Raw genomic sequence first — 23,797 nt, forward strand, 5'->3', positions numbered from 1 at the left:
TAGCTTACACATCAGAATAACATATAGGCGGTAATTTAAAAAGATATTATGTAAATTTGGCGAAATATAATACTAAATGTCAAGTAAGTGTGATGCAGACGAAGCTGCGTGGGTCAGCTAGTTAGAGAACATTTTTTTTTGATGAATAATGATAGAATGGTGCACCCGCCTGCGCTAACGGTTTACGCTGGCGGGGCACTAGTGGGGGATGATGAGATGACCATGAGGTCAAGTCTGTTAGCACATCATGACAAATTGCCCAAGAATTTATCACGATGGTTTCCAGGAGGAACCGCGTAGTGGTCAACCTGACATGGTACATGGCTAGCAATAAGATCATCAATCCACATTACCCCTCCGTTACAGAACATTTAGGCCAGGTATAAAGAATTCGTTGTACGGCAGCAACAAATATATTCACTTATATTATCGACTAGCTGCACCTGCGACTTCATCTGCATGGAATTTAACTTTATTTTCTAAAATAAAAGTAATAAGTTACTCCTTATTACATCAGCTACCTGCCAAAAAAAAGTCCCGTCAATATTGGTCCAGCCATTTCAGAGATTAGCCAGAACAAACCGACAGACAAACAAAAATTGTAAAAAATGTTATTTTGGTGTATGTACCGTATTTATATTCATATACATGTAGTAAAAAACGGTTATTTCAACATTACAAACAGACACTCCAATTTTATTTATATGTATAAATTTGATGTAGAAACAAGTAGATGTATCATTGCTAACATTATTATTTAAACAAAACAAAGAAACTATACTAAAACACAATACGGCACTCTATGACATAATGTACACAAATATATATGTCGCGTACAAAGTAAACAACTTACTATTGTCATAACATACGCGTCCAGATAAATTTTATTTACTTATATCCCTACATGTCATCTATATACCTATCACCATTGATGAGTGCACCATTCTATTCATCCATAAAAAAAACCGCTACACCACCGAGATCGATATCATCATTGCCTTGCCTTTATCCCATTATTTGGGGTCGGCGCAGTATGTCATTCCCTTCCACTGCTCTCTATCGGTCGTCATATCTAAACATACTCTTCTTTTATTAATATCATCTTTCACACAATCCATCCATCTTTTCTTAGGGCGTCCCCTCCCTTTACATCTATCCACATTCATATTACACACTTTCCATAAGACGATCGATAAATTATTATTATTGACGACCTCGGTGGTCTAGCGGTCAAGCACACCGCTTTACGACCGATGGTCGCGGGTTCGATTCCTCGCACGGCACAAACATTTGTATCCATGAGTATGATTGTTTGTATCGGTCTGGGTGTTTTCTATGTATAATATGTATGTATTTACAAAAACAATATCTATGTATATGTATGAATTATTTAGTACCCATAACACAAGCTCTAGCTAGCTTAACTTGGGTCTAGATGGTGAATGTGAATTGTCCTGAGATTATTATTATTATTATTATTATTGTTTGGGTCGCTAAAACACTAAAAGATGTTCACAATGTTTCGATATACACCACTTAGGAGTGACCCAGCTTCATTACTAAGTAAACGCTATTAAATTCTGATAACGGCACCCAAATCATCCTGTCCCAAATAATCCTTTTAACCCTCCCGTCAGTCCGTCATGCCGCATGTAGATCTTATCCTATTACTAGCTGACCCGGCAAACGTTGTTTTGCCATATAAATTAAAATCCCTTTATAAAAAATAGGGCTTGGTGATAGAAGAATGAAAATTTAAGGTTTGTCTAAATGCCACTTTATAAAAAAAAAATATTTTTTATTCTCTATTGTACAAAAACACGTGTACAAAAGGTGAGCTTAATGCCATATGGCATTCTCTACCAACTAACCTTTAGGTACAAATAGAAAGCGTTGTAGGGCAGTAGTGGCGAAAAACTGTGACAATAAAAATTATAACAGATATATAAATATAATATACAATATATATAAGACTTTTCAAAGAAATAACGAAAAGGTTAGTCGACATCACAGAAGACCGAAGAGCTGGCAGCTACCTCGGACAAAGAATTAGTCTAGCTATTCAAAGATGGAACGCTGCCAGTATCTTCAGTACGTTGCCTAAAGGGACCCCTTTTAATAATATATTTTAGTCATCATATTATATATTTTTTTATATACAACTAAAATATACATAAATTTTGACGAGAAAAAGAAGAAATTTTTTTGGGGTGAGCCACCCTATCTGTTATAGGGGTATAAAAATTAGTTATAAACAGATTAGATAAGATTATAGATTTATATTGTCCCTATAATTTAATTACTAATTACTTTAAAAATATTTCAAGTAAAGTAATAAAGTAAGTTTATTTGAATAAATGATTTTCTATTCTATTCTAATATTATAAATAAGTAGTTTAAGTTTGAATGTTTGGGGTAATCTTCGTAGTATCGAAAATTGATTCGATTTTGAAGACAATCTTAATATTGTATATGCCATTTACTGAGGTATATATCTAAATATATGTATATAACTCAAAGGTGACTGACGTAGTGATCTATCAACGCACAGCCCAAACCACTGGACGGATCGGGCTGAAATTTGGCATGCAGGTAGATGTTATGACAGAGGCATCCGCTAAGGATTTTTATTAATTCTATCCCCAAGTGTATAAAATAGGAGATGAAAGTTTGTATGAAACTTTGTCAATTTTAAACCGATCGGGCTGAGACTTTGCATGCATAAAGCTACTATGACGTAGGCATCTCGTAGACCTAAGATTTTGATAAATTTCACTCCTAATGGGATAAAATAACTTTTGGAAGTAATAGCATATTACTATAACCGCTAGACAACCGAGGCCGTCGAAGTATACAATTATAACACAATTCAATCATATCAATTTAAAAATGCATATCAGTCAAATAAAAAAAAACAGTAGAAAACATTCGAACTTTCAGCTGAAATTTCAGTTTCTACATTAACTAGCAGACCCCTGGACAATCCTCGCGAGTCGCAGTGCCCTGAGCTCACGCACGAAGGTCAAGGCCAAACTAAGGGCCCCGGCGCCAGCAATCTCGGGCTCCGAGCCCGAACCAATGGCGTAAAAACGAATTACTTCCTCCCATTTAACTAAATAACGATTAACCGTTTGTAATGAATAGAATTAACTCTATATTTTTTGTGAAAGTAAATGTAAAAACCGACGTCATGTAGGTAGACTTGGGATTTTTTATGGATGATAATAGAAATAGAAATAATCTTTATTCAAATAAACTTAGTACAAGCACTTTTGAATAGTCATATTTTTGATTCTACCACTTTCGCTATCACTTTATTGATCACAAGAAGAATGAGCAAGAAACTTGTGTGTTACTTTTTCAATAGATGTTTTTTATATGAATAATTATACTATAACAAATAAGAGGCATGCGATGAACATGAGCTCAGGTCAGTTGGCCCATTGTAGCTAATAGCAATTTACCACGATGGTTTCCAGGAAGAACCGGTTTGTGGTGGTGGTGTCTACTATTAAACACGTTCCAATTAGAGACCTTACAACCGCACTACTTGCTATCCAACAGTCAGTTTTATAATCCTAATTGTATCCTCTGTTCTGTCCAGGAACTGTCACTCTGTATTGTCCAGGGATATACTTGAACAGACATTATCAACATTAAAATACACATAAACTGAAAGTGTTAAGCAAAAATTTGTCTGTTAATTTTCCACTTCTAAACGGATATGATTGTGCTACTGCATTTAGGATTACCAGAAGGATACAGTGTACTTTTTATACTGTACAATCACGGTTACACAAGGTCTCGGGCAAAAGCTAGGAAATATGTACTAGTGATACGAACGAAGGCACGATCTCAACTAATATCTATAAATCATAACAATGTCGCTGCACGTGTAGTTATCTGGTTACATTATGCAACAGTTTACGACGCAGTAAACAAGGCTACTTGTATACTCAGATACACTATGAAGAATATAGCTATAGTAATGTACAAAACAAGATATTGCTTGAACGAGCTATTCTCTGGAACTACTGATTCGTTTCAAAACCTTTTTGATTGTGACAGCCTAATTCTTGAGGAAAGTTATTGACAATTAAACATCACAAGCAAAAATAAAAGTTATGACAAATAGCCTTTACACGACTGGTTTTTTCACGAGCGATCAGGACTATTTTGACGCGGGAACACCAGCGCGCGGGAATCGTGAATTTAACTATTTTTTTGTGTTCACTCTTTTGTTGCCCACAGATACACAGGAAACTGGAATGTGTCTCCAGAATTATAACTTATTAATAACTCTAGAATTCTTTGCTCTATAGTCAGATGTACTCCATACTGCAATGAAAATTAATTATTACAAAAAGACGCTAAAGCACACACGATTGAAGAACGCGGGAATACGCGAGAAGACTATGCTCAGTCTTTCTCGTTCACTGTCTACATTTACATGCACTATCTTTCCTGCATGAAAGCTGGTTACCGCATGAAATAGCGTAGGAGTAAACGCAGCAAACGAATCAGGACACATAGTCGTGTCTGGCCTCACTAAATATAGAACCAAACCTTGTAATATAGCTAAGCTTCTAAGTTCATAATTACAATAATATACGTAACAATTTCGTGGACTAATGATTTACTACGTCGCGCTATAAACGCTTAGATCATATATTCAAATCTAGTCGACGTCCAAAACTTTTTACGTAACACTAAATATTTCTAATTCCCAATAAAACATATCCACATATTAAGATTCGGATTAATAAAATAATGGATATTCTATGTGGCCGTATAGTTTTATATATTGTCGTCGTTTGATTTATCATTAATAGATAGTATGATATCAGTTGTCTACTACCCATAACACAAGCTTTGCTTAGCTTGAGACTAGGTACAGCTATGAGAATAGTCCAGTCATTATTATTAATCATCAATATCAATATTATCCCGAGACAACGCTACGGTCTCACCCCCTGCCGCGTTAGAAATATTCCAAGCAAAAGTAACTTCTCTCGGACACTATAGCCCCATCTGTAAGAAGTCCTGTAATTGATCTCACAGATGGGGCGTTAATGTCCTTTTGACAGCTAACAGTTGAAAGGTTAAAAGGATTCCCTAATATTATAAAAAAGTATACACTCAGTACAAGTTTATTGGTTGTTACACTCTCACGCTTAAAAATAAACAAAGAGATGAAATAAATAATGAGATACGACTGTGAACATGGATGAATGGAAGAGAAAAACATATTACGCTGACCCCAAAATAAATGGAATAAGGAAGAAGCAGAGGACATTTTCAAACTTGATCGGCATTATCAATCATATCATCATTGCAATGAAGAACATGAGCGTCTTTTAATTCCGGTCGAAGATGGTGACGCAAACGAAATCGCATGTACAAGCTAGTAGTCTGTACATAATTATTATCAATTACTAAGAGTAAACAGAGCGCAGTCTAATTAATGTTTCATTATAATCGTAATGGATACTTCAATGGGATCTCAAACTTAATTATTAGAGCTTCCAAAGCTTCCAAAGTAGAGATTACGTGTCCCTGTATGTCGCTTGCTTTATAGTTTACTCGATCGCTTATGGTTACCGGTAACAACGGTTAAAGCAGCGTGCTTTTCCATAGGTTGAGGTTCAATACCCACACAAAGACATGTATATTCATTAGCATACCGATATGTTTGTATTGGTTCCATATTTTTAACCATGAGCCACATACCTTAAAACACCTTATTTGTTTTTCCAAATGAAGACATAAATTCGTAATACAATGAAAGATAATATGGAAAATTTTCACAAAAAAATACAGACTTTCTAAAGAAATCCACTCGCCGCAAACACTGCGAGACGAATCCTTATTTTATACAGCATCATTAAAGGAAAATGCATAATACATTTCGTTAGGAGACATATTCTCTGTCTACATCCTGTCTGCAAATATTTCGGTCCCAGCTGCTGCAATATTGCCAAAAGAAGTTTTTAAAGCGCTTGAGGCGTTGGAGAATTTACCAAAATTTTATCGTCCCTTTGGAGTTAATATTTTTCTTTAAGATAAAAAAGTCCAACAGGAACAAAGTGCTATGCTACAATATTGTACAGAAATATATTGAGACAATTGTGGATTAGAGGTTTCCTACTCCGTTTTATAGTCTAAGATCATGAGATCGAATCTGGCCAAAACAAAACATGCGTCAAGTCAACTTTTAATTTCTGACTTATTTTTATTTTCAAACTTTTCGTTTAATTTATTCAATTAAAAAACAATATAAATTGTATGTGAAATTATAAAACCAAAAACAACAATAATGTTGTCGACCCTTCGATAGAAGTGAAACTTAAATAAGAAGAAATGAACATCAGGCTATAACTTTTAAATGTTAAGCAAACAGAGGAAAAACTAAGCGAAAATTGAGTCCGGCTCAACTAAAAGTGGGAGATGTGGTGCTATGCGGTTTTGAACCGAGGACTAACATTTGGACTACAAAGGGTACATCTAGTATCTTATATCAGAAGTACATATTTCCTTATCAATCTCGTGGAATGTTCTCGAACTTGTAACAATGAAGCTACCTCAGCTCAATACAATTGTTTACAAGGAGATGTCCTCAGCATCAATCAATTGATCATAATAGTTGGCAATTGGCCCTAACGACCTACAGTGCTACAGGAAATATCCAGAACATGCTTTATTAGACATTTTCCTTTTAATATTTTTCTATATACATATACAAACGATGATGAGTGGCAATCATCGAATAGAAATAATTTTTATAATATAGTAAAATTCTGGTAAACAAGCACGATCATCGGTCGCGTAGACCCATGATTGTAAATGATGTTACCATTGACGGCCTCAAATCCAGGGGCGCCACGTTTGCGTTACCGGCTTAAGAAATCTTTAATCTATCTTTTTTTAAATTCCCATGCTGCAGTCTTTAGAGTAATCGTCGTGACGTAATTCTATTCCACAGTGAATCTATGCAGGAAGAATTTCCTTTAAAAACCATACTGTACGTGACTATTTAGGTTTTAGGGTGTGGCAATGAATTTTCTGCCAATGGGAAAAGAAACGAAATACTATAGACGTCACAAAATGAAGTAAAGACGCGTGTGGCATTGCTCTTTACTCCTGCGTTGCTAGGCTTGAGAACTAATTTGTTTGAGACCACATCGTTAAGGTGGAAAATTGTCACAAACACTTGTTCGTATTTTCATTAACGATTTCCACTGGCCATAATAGTTACAATTCTATTTTAGACGATGGCAATAATGACCATATCTCTAGAGTTCATCTGGTGTGTGCTCTGTACTTTCAATTATTAATTTTGTAATCAATAAAGCGTTCAGTGCTATAACAGTGTTTATTATTCATTCCTGACTAGATTATTCAAAATATAATAATTTATAATATCAGTTAGGATTATCAGAATCATTAGAAACCAACGTGATACATAAAATACAAATTTGCAGGACTCATCTCAATAATAAAGGAATTCGATGCGTGCCCTGAATTCTAATTGAACATTTGTTCCGAATAATTCAAATTATAGCTTCGATTCGACAAAAGGACGGCAACAAGAGACTTTATAAGTGGATGAGATGTCAGCATTGTGGAAGAAATTATTTAAGATCGCTGACTGTGGCTTCTTTAATAATTCTAATTGCTTTTCTTTAAGATCGTGATTTCATCAGTTTGATTTCACGTGTCCATGAACCGTTAAACCTTGGAGATTAACAATATACAATATGATATTCTTTTATATTACCCTCATACGCTGAAATTCCTATATGATGATGCCCGTGTACCTTGTAAGTTCACTAGTAATTTGTAAGACTTGAAAATCTCACCTCTTACTCACTGTTTTTAAATTTTAGCCTATGTCCTTTCTCAGGCTCTAGCTCTCCATTACATACCCTAAGATCTGCCTGGGAAACATCTCAGGGTCTAGACTAACTGTGTACTATATTTCATTTAAATCGGTTCAGTAGTTTACGCGTGAAAGCGTAACAGGTAGAGTTACTTTCGCATTTATAACATTTATAGCAGGAATTATAATGACATAATTGAATTTGAAAAGAGTAAGGGCAGAGTTTCATGTCAGTACTTCTTGGCTCGCACTACTTTCAGAACAAACGGTAGATTAAGTTAATCTTATTGTAAGTATTTAAGTTATTAAAAATATATATTTAAGTATTTCTATCAATAGTCGAATACTTATAAAACAACCTGTACTTAATTTAAGATTAGATGGCATAGTATTAATTGTTAAAATGGTTTATTATATTATTAATTAGACCTACATAAGTAAATATATCTACATTTTATTTGATTGATTGATTCGATTAACAGTAATGCATTTTCAACTTATTCTAAACATGCATCTATTATTATATGCCCTACAGGTAAGTTCATTTATAGCTTGTTCAGGGCAAAATGTAGGTCAAGTAAGCTATTCTATGATCGGACAGATAAAGCAGCTGGGGTGAACTAGTTACTATTGTGTATTTTCATTATTATAGAAGGCAAGCTGTTAGATGCTGTTAATATTTATCTCCGTCTTTGTGATACAGTCTATCGTTACTTTCATTATTTACTGACGTCAACTTTGCTATTAGGCATTGTGTATTCAGGCAAATTTGTTAAAATTGTTATTTTGAACAACAATTATTTAAAAGAGCAACACGCAAGTTTATGCCTCATTCTTTTTGAGATGAGTCTGCGTTCCGAATGAGTGGTAGAATAAAAAATATAACTATTTTTTAACTTATTAATACAGTTTATTTTATTTAGATCCCTACAGCCGTTCAGGCAAATGTAACAAAAATAAACATAGATCTTTATAATATTAGATTTTTTATTATAATACGAATATAACTTTGCATTTATTCAACCATACTGTTTTTAGTTTCTCTAGTATAAACAGCTCACGTGTTGATTGTAGATTTATTATTATTGCCCATTCGTATTTTTTTTATTATACCGTAAAATGATTCATTGAGCACTAAAATATAATTGAAAACGGATTTGGCGAATGGTTGATAATCGGGTATTGGATTTTTAATTTATTATGTTCCTAGCAACCTGCCCCGGCTTCGCCCGTCTTCCCAATATTTGTTTAACTTTTAAACTGTTCGACAATATTGTCGCGGACTTATTTTACATTTTTTAAAAGAGAATATTTCTGTTTATTTATTGTTTGCATAACTTTAAGCTAAAGTCGTATCCGTAAGACGGGAGTTGGCCTTCAGCCGCTCCATAAGTCCTTCCACGAGTTTGAAGTGCCTATCTCGCCCCCTATCGTTCGGTGTGGCTGTAAAGGCCAGTTGCGGCCAACAGCATTAGTAACTTACTTGATGCTATTCATGGTATCATGTTACCACTTTCATTCAGGTTATTTTCCATCCGATAATACAATCGGCCTATCTATAGACGGCGTCGATGATCTAGTGACATCGCTTCCAATTATTGGGGTTCGATTTCTCGCAAGCATCGATCGGTCTGGGTGTTTTCTATGTACATATATTATGTATGTATTTATAAAAAATCTGTTGTCTAGTACCCATAAAAAGTAACGAAAGTAACTCTGTCTGTCTGTCTGTCTCGCTTTCACGCCTAAACCATTGAACCGATTTAAATGAAATTTGTACACAGATAGTCTAGACCCTGACAAAGGACATAGGCTACTTTTTAATGTGAAAAAAGGGTTGCAAGGGGTTGAAAGGGAATATGAAAGATTCTATGAAAGTATTGTCATTTTACGCGAACGAAGTCGCGGGTGCAATAGTATATTATATTATCTTAGCAATATTAACATAGTCTTTCTTCTTGTCCTTCTTGTCCTTATATATCCCGCCATTTCAACCTATTATCTACATAATATATGTAGATAATTGAATTAATCCAGAGAGCTTTTAGCGTAAAAGGATTTTAATTTGTAATATGTAGGTCTTCTGTTATCTCCTCGTGTTTTGACGCGATGTAAATTATGTGTGTTTATCTTATCGTCATCATCCAGACTGAAAACGTTTAAGTGCACAGTAAAATGATAACGGTTCTTGTTAAAATTTACTTAGCAACTAATTGTTACACGGATGATATGTAGTTGTTAACCGTACAGTTTTTTCTGAACATTCTTAACTACTGTCTCGCCCAGATTTGACTTGTCTTCGCATAATTTTGAGTTTTGAAGAAGAAGTAGAATTAAACCTTCTTTAAATAAACCTAATATTGGAATTTTTTAATAGTATTCGGAATGTTAAAAATAACCTACAAGAAATGTTGCTGTATCTAATACAGCATCATTCCTTGTAGGTTTTTTTTACTGGGAGCACGGATACCAAAGCATTTTATTATCTTAATACTCAAGAGACGAACTTCTTATGATTCTTCTCTTAATAAAAGGTGAACTTCTATGGTTTCATGGTGCGGGTGCCGGGTCCATCGTGTGGCAAAGTGGGAAGCTCCGAGAAGTTCCCGGGAATTGTGACCCGGGGTAGATCTAAGGGTCACCTTCGCCGACGTACGTCCACTTTCACCTTCACAGCTCGCGTTTCTCTCCCCGCCCAGCCAAATAGGAGCCTATCAGTGCTACTTTAGATACATGTTCAAGTGTAGAACTTACGGTAGTTCTAGACAGGCCAAGATCTTTCAGAAGATTGTATAGATTTCGTTGGTATACCTATAGCTCCCACTTCGAAACAAATACCAATTCAAGTCATATCACAAAGCGTCATCTAGCTTTAATTTTGAGCTTGTGTTTTACAACTGATAGAATTTTTTCTTACGTACATAATACACATAAAAAACTTTCAGACTAATACAACCAATCATAGTCTGGAATAGAAATGTTTCTGTCGTGCCATGAATCGTACTCGCGACCATCGAAGTAAATCAGTGTGCTAAACCACCAGACTATGACGCCGTCAAATATAGATTCACACTAACAACTATAATAGATTTCTTTTTGAATCTTCTAATTTCTTCGACCAATCAACGCGTCTTGATTTCATTAATTTACTCTTAGGCACTTGTAACGTTATAGTCCGTAAGCATTTTTTTATAATTATCTTTACAAAGACCTTTGTGAGATTACAGGCTCGTGAGTTGTTCTTAAATTGTTTTCTAAGGCTTCGTCTGTTTATGAGATTGCCTGTAGATATATACGCGCCTGTTACTGACGTATTACATTGATAACTGACAGAATTATCTCTGCGAGGGAATTAAACGAAAGATTTATTTTATTTTGATAGTATTAAAACAGTTACTTATATTTAAGCCTTTTTATTGAGACCGCGTGCTGAGTGAACTCTATTTGCATTAAGTTTACTAATTACTAGCGATCCGTCCTGTCTTCTCTTGTTATAAGATTTATCTAAATTTGAAGAATCCATGTTCGCTAATCGCTAATATTGTAGCTTTTTATAGGTTAATATATAAAATCGGTTGTATTTGTGTAAAACGTATTTGTAAAATGTTTTTTGAGTTTTCCATTACAAAACAAACAAAATAAATCTTTCGTTTTACATTTTACCGAATTAGATTTTATTTTGCGGAAGTCAATTTAATTACTTAATATATTTATATTATTTTATTTATTTCCGCTACCATTAGCATATTGGAGATACTGTTCGCGAAGTTTGGTTGCCGAACAGACATTAGGCTTCCAAGTCATATCATTGCCTGATGGTGCCTCATTCAGAGGCAGACCATTTATAAGCAGACAAACGACCAAATACTACTAAGAAGTTCACTACTAAGAAGGTACCTACCTACTAACGAAATAAATAAGTCATAATTATCAGAGCAGACCAGTTCGATTATCCGCTTATGAACGTAAAGTTTTTTATCAAATTCTTCAACTGTAATAAAGATGATTGATGGAAAATTGCTAAAAATGGTAAGAGTACCACTGACAAGATACCGCAGCTGTTAAATTATGAATAAATGAATATAAAGAAATACAGCGTCGACTTCCTATTAATTGAAAAAACTATTATATTTTATTTTGTGGACGTCATGAGACGTTGTTTATTAAAATGTGTGATTAAAATGTCCATGATGTTACAAATCGACACCAGCTATTTATACTAAGCTAACTCGAATTTTCAGTAAATTCGTTTTTTTATGCTAATCTGCTTAAAATGGTGTTTTTTATATATAACAAAAAAAAATAAGAGATACATAAAAATTCGAGTTAGCTTAGTATAAATTGGTGGTGACGAAATGTTGTAGCAGGTTTCTTAATATAATTATTTTGACGTCGATCGTCACTCAACTTCTTGTATTACAATTTTATTAATGTCTGCCAATACGTGTTGTTATCTTTAATAATTTTTTCTCCAATAACAATAGTATATATACACGCCACGATTAGATCTTTCCATCTGGTGGTCCGTCACCTTATTTGTCATTCTAGTTAAATACAAAAACAACTGTTGACGAATCATTACGGCTAGGAGTAGCCAATCAAACTTTTTCGAACCCTGCAGAAGTTCGGGTTCCTCTTGGAAGTTCACTTGATTAAACAATCTACTAAATCAGCTCACAACTTCTGAGAATCCGTAAGCACTTTGTGAGTCACGAGAGGATACGTAAGTTAGTCTTAATTTTCGGCAATAGATTCTAACTTTTTGCACGTTGAAAGTGAGGTAAGTTAACTTGGTTACTAAGTTTATACTAACAAAGATATTAATAACTGACCGATATGTAGACTGATAGATATATATTGTAAATAAACTGGCTTTAAAAAAAAGTAATTCAATTGCCAGTTCTTCTCAATTGAATCTATATACTGAACTGGAAGGTAGGGAAAAAATTAAAATTATAATGTATAAAATTTAACATTCTTAAACGGCTAAAATATCCTACATGAACAAATGATTTTTGAATTTGAATTTCATGCTAGTAGATACCTAACGTGAAGGGTTGTTTGAATCACAATTCTCTGAATCATCATCATCATCATCATCATCATTGTCTTTATTTATTTATCATTCCATTATTTGTGGTTGGCGCAGTATGATATCTTCTACTGTTTACTATCAGCCTGCTTGCTCTCCTCTTATACATATCATCTTTCACACAACAATCTTTTTTTGGTAGTCCAAATACCTGAGTATCGAATTAAAAAAAACAATTTTCATTACATTTGCATTAAGTACGTTTTGTTTAATACCTACATAATAAAAACTACCCAAACCCATACAAACAATTATTCTCTTAAATACATGTCGGTAATGTGCGAGAGTCGAACACGCGACCTGCGGAAGTAAATCAATGTGCTAAACACGCTAGACCACCTAGGCTGTGATATCAGTCTTTCCGTTCGTTTGAATGATTATTCTTTATTGCCGCTAAAACCATTAAACCACTGTGATCCTGGGAGTCTGTGCTTAAAAGCAGATGAACCGCAGTGCGACACGCGGATCGTTCGCGGCTATCCCATATCCCGGAAGCTAAAAAGAGACACAAGATCTAGCATAAACGCCAATAAATCACCAACTTCTACAAGGAAAACCAACCGGAGAATTGAAGTGAAAACGCCGTGAGTTGGCATCTTAAATTCAATCGAGTTGATTACCTAGATGATGGATGTTTGTGGTTAAATTTCTCGATTGTTTAAAAGAGCAACACGCAAGTTTCTTGCTCATTCTTCTTGTGATGAGTCTGCGTACCGAATAAGAGGGTAAATAAAATATGGCTATTGAAAAGTGCTTATATTAAGTTTATTTGCTTGAAGATTATTTTCTACTCTCCCTGATTACTTGTATGAAAAATTGTTAAAATTTCTAGCAACAACTCATCTTATCTACATATATAAGTTTCTTGCTCATTCTTCTTGGCTAAGTCGGCATTAGGAATAAACGGCAGTTAAAAAAAAACTAACTGAAGTGTTTATATTTGGTGGAATATATAAATAAATAAATATCTGATTCAAGAATTATGAAAAAAAGAAAGATGATATGTATAAAAGGAGAGTATGCTCAAACATAACGGCTGATAGGGATCAGTGGAATAAGATGACATACTGCGCCTACCACAAATAATGGGACGACAAAATAATGAGAATATATCTGAGTAAAGATAATTTCTAGTTCTACAGTTCTGTCCATATAATTAAACAACTTAGTCATTCTCAGTTAAATTTATCAGACAGATTGCCTACATTCTCAGAAAAGATATCAAAGCTAATATGCTATGACATTCATAAAAAATATTTATATACATAGATGTATTAGACACTATATTGTTACTTGTAAATTAGAATCAATATTAAAATCTGTATTGTTCTGTAACAATACTGATTGTTGTAAAATTAACAAAAGAATTAAACAATACAATACACAACGCAACAACCGTTGTTGTAATTTACAAAATCACAAAAGACTCGCGAAGCTCTCCGTCTAGGTAAAAGAAAAATTGTAAGATATATATCTATACTAATATTAAAAAAACTGAAGCATTTGTTTATTTATTCATCGGTGGAACGTGCTAATATAAGGAACAGTAAGTCCACTGGGATTAAATTAAAAAAATATTTTAGTAAATGGATAGTACATTTATTGAGAAATATTGTAGGCTATAAAACATAATGCTGTGAGCAATAGCAGAGTAGCAATTAAAAATATTGCAAAAACGGGAGAAATATTAAAATCTAATATATATTAATCGAAGCAGATGAAATTATGCGGGTAAAAAATCAACGAGTTCATTTTACGCACTAACCTCTCAAACTACCAGTCGGATTTAAAACAACTCTTTTGCATTTAATACTTCAGTACTTGTAGAAGGTTATGGGTACTTAAACACAGCGCTACGACCCTTAAAACCAAACAAAAAGAAAAATAGCCAAAATGAACGCTAAGCGAAAAAAGTTATAGCCCTGACAAAACGGGATGCGATGTCGTGGCTTGAAGTACGAGAGTGGCCATTTCTCTACTACGGCTACCGTAGCCTATGGACTTATGAAACACCAGGGAGGTAACGTACGCAATGCCGACCCTCAAAAAAACTTCAGTGCCCTTTTTGAGAATATAAAACAATTTCACTTAATGCTATTTCACATACCCGTTTTTGCACAGTAAAGGGTCTAAAATCCAGTGATAAAAATCCACCACCTAAAGGACGATAGTATTTTATTTAATTTTCAATTCCAAAAAAGAAACTAGACCTAATCTCATATCCACCAATTGAATTCTAAATCGCTTTCGTTGCTTAAACCCGAAACTGTATTAGTGGGACCCTCTACTGTAATAAGAGTAACCTTTTCTAGGAGTGCTGACCCTTAAATATGTAAAGGCAATTTAGACGGGTCTCTATTTCGATAAGTTTCCAAGAAATAGGGTTGCTTCTGAGATCTAGATTGTTTAGCGAATTAAGTTAGTGGAGTGGAATACTATATATATTTTACTCGATGTGACAAAAGATATTTGGTCATACAGACAGTTGGAGTGGCGAAGCTTTGCTACATCGCATACTGCCACACAATGTATGAAACATTAAGACGATTTTTTTTAATCATTCTAATGCTATTGTCTGTAATTAGCCTTTACCGCTTCACCGAACGATAGGGGCAAGTGCAGAAGGCACTCTCAACTCGTGGATGGACTTATGAGGTGAAAGCTAACTTCTGTTTGACGGATACCTATGTAACCGGAGGGCACCACCAGGGGTTTGAACATCGCTCAGGGCGTCGTAATTACGATACCCGTTTAAATTTGACGAGGGTAATATATTGTTGAAGACTGATCGATCGGAAGCTTAATATGATATGGTATATTGTCGCAATACGCATGTTACTGTACAACTCCGTTCCCTACTTTATGCATATCTTCAGGCCACGAAACTACCGATTTGAAATGATTAAAATGTAATATTTACTTAACTAGTGAGTACAAATAATACCTGTCTATAATACTTGAGGATTTCCATTAATTTTCCTGAAAGCACATAATCAGATCCTGATATAAAGATAATGGCCATCTTGTGAGTATACCCTTCCAAACAATATAAGAACTTTGAAAAAAGGTTCACAATTGAATGATATAAAAAAGCATACACAGCGATCCAACACAGAAACTGCACCTAACGACTTACAGTTTTTTATATGATACTGAAAAAGCAAGCTGAGGGCGCACCGACAAAGGTTGACATTTTTTATTAGTTTATAAAACGTATGCCCACGGCATGTACATTCAACTACTGATAACTGCAGTTTAATGATATAGTATAGTATAAAAATCTGCCGTCAGAAAACAAGTAAAATTAGCAGCATTTTCACGTATACCTTCACTATCTGATACCTGAAATAGTATCGGTAGGTAGGTTTTTTTTTTACTGTGTTGTTTGGGCTTCAAGTGACTGTAGCACCTGTAGCACTGCTACATAGATCTATTGTGCTCGCCCTTTTTCAGAGCTCGCTACCTAGACCCGTCAGGGACAAGAATTGAAGGATATTCTTAGGAGCGATGGTTTTTATCTCCTCGGGAAAGAGTGTAAACTTTCCAAAGGAGATATTTCGTTTATGCATGATTAGATTTTTGTTGTGCATAGGCCTAGTTTTGCTAGCAGGTAGGTTACTATTATAGTATGTACTAACACTACACAAGTCTGAAAATAATTACTGTCTAATTTGTCTTCATTTTACTTGTAAGTAATGACCGCGTCATATATAGAAGAGTAGATATTATCAGAATTATATCTCCTACGGCAGAACGGGTGCCAACTAATCTTGTATAAAAATTTGGTTCGACATTTAAGATATTTTTGTGTGTGCATTTATCTGCCATCTATTGCCGACGATGAATATACCGCCTATTTTTTTTTTTTTAATTACTAATTTAGCCTACTGGAATGTATTTTTCTAAGATTTATTTAGCCTATATATTGGCCTACATTTCATAACGTATTCTGTGAAATTTTATCCTAACGCCTACGGCAGTTTCTGCGTGAACCGACAGTTTTCGACTCGTTACGATTTTATTATACGTAAAGAAAATACAGATAAAGGAGTGAAAGACAATGTTCTGAATCTATTACGTCCTGTCCATTACATTCTCTCCACGACTTTGTATGAACTTATTTGCCGCTTTATTGGTAGACCACGACAGTAAGCTCGGATACGGCTCATCTTATGTCACGATAGATTTGGCAGTTCACCGTATATGCACACTAATATTTTTTTAGTGGATGAGAACAGTAGCTTTCACCCGCCTGCGCCAACGGTTTACGCTGGCGGGGCACCAGTGTAGGATTTATAATCCTACACTGGTGCCTCGCCAGCATGATGCCGCCAGATGAACAAGGTTGAACAAGGTCAGGGTCAAGTTAATTAGCCCATCGTGGTTAATTAACCGGGGATTTATCACGACGATTCCAGGGGGAACCGCGTGGTCAAGATGACACGGTACACTGCTAGCTTTGGGATCATCAGTCCACATTTCAAACAATTCGCTTCCCCCTGAAGTGAATCTGTCTATTCGTCCTTATCTTGACTAAACGACTAATCGGATCTTAATGATATTTAATGTGAAGATAAATTGTGTCCTAACGATGGACATATGCTGATTTTTATATAAAAAAGTATAGACAAATCACGCGGGTTAAACTAACCAAAATTTAAAAAAAATCGTAAAATAACAAATAGATTCGTAAGGAAATTTCCAAGACACGAAGTTAGTATAATAAACAGCTGATACATAAAAACTGCACGACCACTGTTGTCTGGGAGCGGTCTGTATCAAAAATAGAACATTATAATATAACGCCAACTGCGCAGTAAGTACGTAGGAACGATCGCCATAAAAACGATACCGTGAAATTATATTGGAAAATGTCTTTACATAACACAATGTATATGTTACCTACATACAACAAATAGAACTGCATTGGTCGGTTAACAATACATATAAATAAAATTGGAGTGTCTGTTCGTAATATTGAAATAATCGTTTTTTACTACAGGCATATTTATTTATTTATTTATTCATTTATTTCAGGCAACTAGGCCCATATTATAAATACCTTATAGACTAACATACATATAATATAATATTTAAAAACTAATACAATAATATTGTCTGTGTGATCACGGCACTAAAGACGGCAATCTGCCACGGTAGCGCCGATACACCACACCTTTCGGCCAGTAGTCCTCTTTCATGAAGGTGGGCATATGAATATAAATACGGTACATACACCAAAATAACATTTTTTACAATTTTTGTCTGTCTATCTGTTTGTTACGGCTAATCTCTGAAATGGCTGGACCGATTTCGACGGGACTTTTTTTGGCAGGTAGCTGATGTAATAAGGAGTAACTTAGGCAACTTTTATTTTAGAAAAATAAAGGTAAATTCCACGCGGACGAAGTCGCGAGAACAGCTAGTATATAATATAGATAAACAGCTACCTTTTACCATCGCACCGCTCGCCATCGAAATGAATTCATCCCCACACGTTAGAACCTAAGTCTCGGACTGTGTGGTTTCAGAGGAGCTTCCTCCCGCGTACACTTAGATTGTGGAATGAACTGCCTGTTGAGGTTTTAATGCGAGAGTACAGCATGGATTTTTTCAAGGATATATTATGGTTTCATAAGGGTCGGAGACGCGCACGTGACTCCCCTGATGTTTTAAGTGTACATAGGTTACGATAACCATTTACCATCTGGGCAGTATGCTAGTTTGCCACCACCGTATTATAAAAAAAAAATATAATGTAGAAAATAATAATAGTTGCCTATATATATGAATATATGTATAGTTTGCCTGGAGATCTGTAGTACAGGTTTCGACTTAGTTCAGACTCCTGACTCTCACAAGGAATTGCTTGTAAGATTAAATACATACTTTTGATACTTTGTTCAATATTGTAAGTTTCTTTGGGAGCAGTAAATAAAGATTATTATTATTATTATTATAGTTATAGTATAGTTATCACTTGTCCTTCCGACCAATTCAAACGGTGAACGAAACTACAACGGTCTGAGTCAATGTACGAAGCCCTAGCGGTCCCTTCAACATGAAGTCGTATTCGTCAGCCCAGCCGCTCCATAAGTCCTTGCGCGAGTTTTTTAATGCCATCTGCACTAGCTTGGTGAAGCTGTGAAGGCTCGCTGCGGCTACTAGGATCAGATCAGTTTAAAAAAGTTACCACATCATCAACCTATGTGATCGACACAGTATGTGACTGTACAGTACTCATGGATAATAATTTCTGAGTAATATGTCATGGCTCTGTACCATGCAATATTTCTGTCAACCCTTTAAACTAACTGGATATCACATTGTCAGATGGAGTGTACATTGTATTTTGCTGCTCTCTCGCACTTAAAACTAGTATGCAACTCGCTTGGTGGCTGATATAATATGGACGAAACAAAGATATGTATCGAAACATCTTTGTACAGTCTATCCTGGTATATACATAGCTATTTTACTATTTCTTTGCCATAAAACATAAGTATATCTACAAGTATTAACCGACCATTGTCTGTCAGATTTATTTAGTTTTTTTATATTTTTTTAATTCATGATAATGTAATGGTTGCCTATGTTAATAGTAACAGGTTACCTCAGGTTAGTTATGGTGGCAAATTCACCAGGATTTTTTGTTCTTTTCTTAATATTATATATAATTATTAACAATTTTCCCCTTCCCTCTTATTATTGGTCTTTTCATCACTGAATAATCAGTTTAAATTTCCACAGAATTTTTTTTTTGGTGGCCTAACTTGAACTTGTATTCTATTGGTCTGAGTTTTGGTAGCCAAGAAGTAGACTAGAACACTCTCCTAAATAAATAAAATGTATCTACCAAATTTATTGATATCAATTATAAAAATTAAAATGTTTTTGTGCTACACATTTAAATTTATTAGCTGTTTATCTCATTTACTCTCAAAATCAGTTTTCAATTTTCTACTGAACTATTTAGTTCTCTTAGTTTTCCATGCTATATGATCACAACAGATTACCTTTGGATCATGGTGATCTTAACTTTAAGAAAATAGAAATAGAGTTTATCAGTTTTAAGTACATTTTCAATTTCTCTAGATTATTCATGTATCAATAGGAATATGAAGTACTTGTGTGGTATAGTTTTGTATACTCTGTTTCCTTTGCCTTAATATGCATCCCTAATGAGAATTTTTGTTTTTTCTGAATCAATTGATCATTTCAAAGTAATTTTCAATATCTAAAGTGAGTTCTTCTTCAAGGTTATTTTTTAATTGTTTAAGATATTTAATTTAATATAATAAATATAGCTCACTTAATTCGCATTAACAGTTTACTAGCGATATATTTATTATTTAATACAATAGGTGATAGAATAAATAAATAAAATTTAATGTCATCGTTAGTAACTTAGTGTGTAATAATAAATAATAACAAAAGGAACGGACAATGCTATTGAACGGAACGGAACAGGTGTGAATTATTCATAAAAATTTATTCATATACTCGTCACATTCATTTCACTTTCCTAAACCCATACGACATAGAATAAAGTGAAAATACTCACCAAATTACTGTGATGTACTGGACAATGCTAGAAAACGGCTCGGACCATTGCAATAACCGCGTAAACACTGTGCACTAGACCAAAATATTGAATTGCAATACTGCTAAAAAACTACAAACGACTTTAATGTTAGGCACTTTATTTCGTTTTTATTCTTTAAATATGATTATCTCAATTATCTAATATTTTATTTAGAATATAGGTTTTCGGCAACGTATTGTTTGATTGCAAATTAATCTTATTTATCATATATTGTACACAAACAAAACTTAAATCAACAGCGCGAATGAAAATCAAGACGAGAAGGAGGACATTGATAAAAATAAAATCGTTGTTTGACTGACGTACGGCAAAAGATTCAATTGGAAATATTGAATGAAGTGAATGGCTGAATTTTTGTTGTAGGTTGAGTGAATGACTGTTTGACAATATTTCTTAGTATTGCCATAACAAATTTCTATTTACCAAATATACCTGTCTAAGCTGGTAGTTTTAATTTTATTGCCTAATAAAAACGTTGTTATTAACTAATATAAAGCTTGTACATGTTGTGAAAAATAATACCGAAGGGAAAGAGATTGTTTCGCTGAAGTATTAGAAAATTTGGATATAATAAATATCATGGATTTTAAAAGTATGCTAACAGGTGTAACTCTGCAGTTATATTTGTGTTGAAAAATCATTCAATTAATTTATGGGCACGAATAAGTAAAATTAATATTTGTCCCAGTTATATTAAATTTTTTACAATGGTACGGTTACTTTTTTTTTTTTACATAAATAATTAGTCCTTCATTCTAACACGTTTTGTTTCAACACATGACTATTCAGATTACAGATATTGTCATTTATTATTTCGCAGTTACTTATAAATTTACTTTCATACCAAAATTCTCTAATAAAAATAAAATCGTCATATGATTCTAATAGAATTTAGTCTCTATCTACTATTGAAAATATAAAACGAACGAATGGAAACATAAGCAGTAACATAACACAAATAAAAAAAGTCAAACTGTCAAACCAAAAATTCAAAATAACATCCAGATCAACAGTTAAAATTATATTTTGTTTGTACTATTTGTGAATAAAACATGTACGAAATTAAGGACCGTCAATTATTTTTAGTACAGGAAAGACTGAAGACTTTCAAGAATTGGCCGTTCAATAACAATAACAAATGCAACGCGAGGAACATGGCCGAAGCGGGATTTTACTCAGTGGCTACGGGGGATGAGGATGCCGATGCCGCTAAATGTTTTCTGTGCGGCAAGGAATTGGATGGCTGGGAAGCCAGTGACGACCCATGGGAGGAACATAAAAGCCATGCCGCTAAATGTGCTTTCGTGCAACTGGGACGAAAAGAGGATGACTTATTGGTTAGTATTCTTTTAAGTAAATTATTATGGAACGGTGCAGCTTCACGCTATATCGGACGCCTATATGAGGCCATACAGGAGTACTAAGATGTCATTTCTCCGTACCCGTAATTTCACTACCATAACTCCTCTTCTAGTTACAGCTGAAATATTATAAAAGACCATTATTTTTTTCTTTAATCAAAGTATTGACACTATTAATAATAAATAAATAGTAATATTATAAAAAAACCCTGTCTGTATATGAAAGATATATGTATGAGAAAAACTTAATGGGGAAAAGAAACACTTGTTTAACTCAATACAAACAAAAATAAAATTAAAAAAATAATTATCTCTTTGTGCACACTAATAATAAAGACAGCTACACCAATTTGATTGTTGTTCTCACTAATGTATTGTGATAATCCCCAATTTATCTGGGATCGGCTCTCCCTGTATATGTGCACCAGAGAACTCTGTTCTGGGTTGTCTGAGTAGTATGGTTGTCCTGGTACCATCTGCTTCTTAATGTTGTTATAAGCTATATTACTGTACAGTTTCATCAAAGTTTTTGAGTGAAAGAGTAACAAACATCCATCCATACATACAAACTTTTTCATTTATAATATTAATATAATAAAATGCATTTTTTTCAGTTTTCAGAATACCTGTCAGTAGTGAAACAGTACATGATAAACAATTTGAAACAAGATGGTGAATTGTGCAAGGAAATTATTGATGAGAAAGCCAAGAGTGTGAGAAGAAAATGTTTGAGTAAGAAATAATTGTAAACATCCACTTGATGTTTACAGTAAGTCATTGAAGTATCATCACCATCACTTCAGCCTATGCTTATTTACTGTTGGATATAAGTCTTTCCCAATACCTTTCACCATGTATGATATTCCATGTTCCACATCAATCCTCTCCCATTGACCTTGTTCGGCGATCTTACTCACTAGGATTCCAAGCTAAATCTGAACTCTATTCAATGCCTCACGTCAGGGGCGGATTGTGAATTTGTGGGGCCCTGGACTAAATCTACTTAGGGGTCTATGTAATATTACTCAACTAAAAAGATACACCGACCAAAAACAAGCAACCAGATATTCCCCGTTCTTTTCAATAGACTCTCACTTGTATGGGTTGATTTATCTCAGGGTTATGGTGGGTTTTCAAGATTCTAGATTTTTTTTATGATCTAAATATCGTTTCAGTGAGGACTGCGGCCCTTTGTATACTCGGGGCCCTGGGCTGCAGCCCAAAAAGCCCTTAGGTAGATCCGCCCCTGCCTCATGCCGCCTCATACAGAGGTGAAATACATGTTACAATATGAGTGTAGACACAATAAAGGTCAGAATTTGATCACCATTAGAGAAGGTTGTAATGGTAGTTAAGTGTCCATACTGAATATTTGTGGTCTCACACATGCTAATGGTAGGACTTCCATAAAACAACACTTGATGTGATAAAATATGCAGGATTTATTTAATATTGTAAGCTTATTTGTAATGATTTAACTCACAAAGTACTTGACAATAAAATGTGCCTAAATGATTTATGATTCTCAATTTGTATTGACATAATGTAATAAATTTGTTATAAAGTGATTTAATAAATATATTTTAAATAAATTTTCATTGTTTCATTTATACAACAATAATAACGTTTTATTGCAGTTTTTTTACTTATACAGTTATTCATTTTTATAAACTTAAAGTGTATAAATTTAAATTATTTGACAGTTGTCGCCATATCTTTGGCAGACTGTTAACGCTGGCGGGAAAGTACCGAAATATGATAAAATGAGCATAAAGTCAGGTCAGTTAGCCCATCTTGGATGCAATTTACCATAATTTTTCCAGAGGGAACCGCATTAAAGTCAACCTGACTATCAATGT

General features: G+C 34.2%; 2 protein-coding genes across 2 annotated transcripts in view; one reads left to right on the forward strand and one right to left on the reverse strand.

The window, feature by feature from the left end:
* The window catches only part of LOC131846302 (monocarboxylate transporter 4-like), a 46,665-nt gene extending 25,796 nt beyond the window's left edge, over positions 1 to 20,869 (reverse strand). The window contains exon 1 of the mRNA XM_059195569.1: positions 20,536 to 20,869. The gene's annotated coding sequence lies outside the window, so the exon portion shown is untranslated. The remainder of the gene's footprint in view (positions 1 to 20,535) is intronic.
* A 495-nt stretch (positions 20,870 to 21,364) lies between these two features.
* Positions 21,365 to 23,163, forward strand: LOC131846317 (baculoviral IAP repeat-containing protein 5). The gene is made up of 2 exons (XM_059195590.1): positions 21,365 to 21,914; positions 22,553 to 23,163. The coding sequence occupies exons 1-2, from the start codon at positions 21,630 to 21,632 to the stop codon at positions 22,679 to 22,681; spliced, it is 414 nt and encodes a 137-aa protein (XP_059051573.1). The 5' UTR covers positions 21,365 to 21,629; the 3' UTR covers positions 22,682 to 23,163.
* Positions 23,164 to 23,797: the final 634 nt, after the last annotated feature.

Source organism: Achroia grisella, unplaced genomic scaffold, assembly GCF_030625045.1.
Source record: "Achroia grisella isolate CSIRO2021 unplaced genomic scaffold, CSIRO_AGI_Agris_v1 utg509, whole genome shotgun sequence".
Lineage (NCBI taxonomy): Eukaryota > Metazoa > Arthropoda > Insecta > Lepidoptera > Pyralidae > Achroia > Achroia grisella.

Excerpts from the sequence above, each read along its gene's own strand:
- LOC131846317 (XM_059195590.1), top strand. The coding sequence starts at position 21,630 with ATGTACGAAATTAAGGACCGTCAATTATTTTTAGTACAGGAAAGACTG. Across the intron at positions 21,915-22,552 it reads GAAAAGAGGATGACTTATTG|TTTTCAGAATACCTGTCAGT; the intron begins GTTAGTATTCTT and ends CATTTTTTTCAG.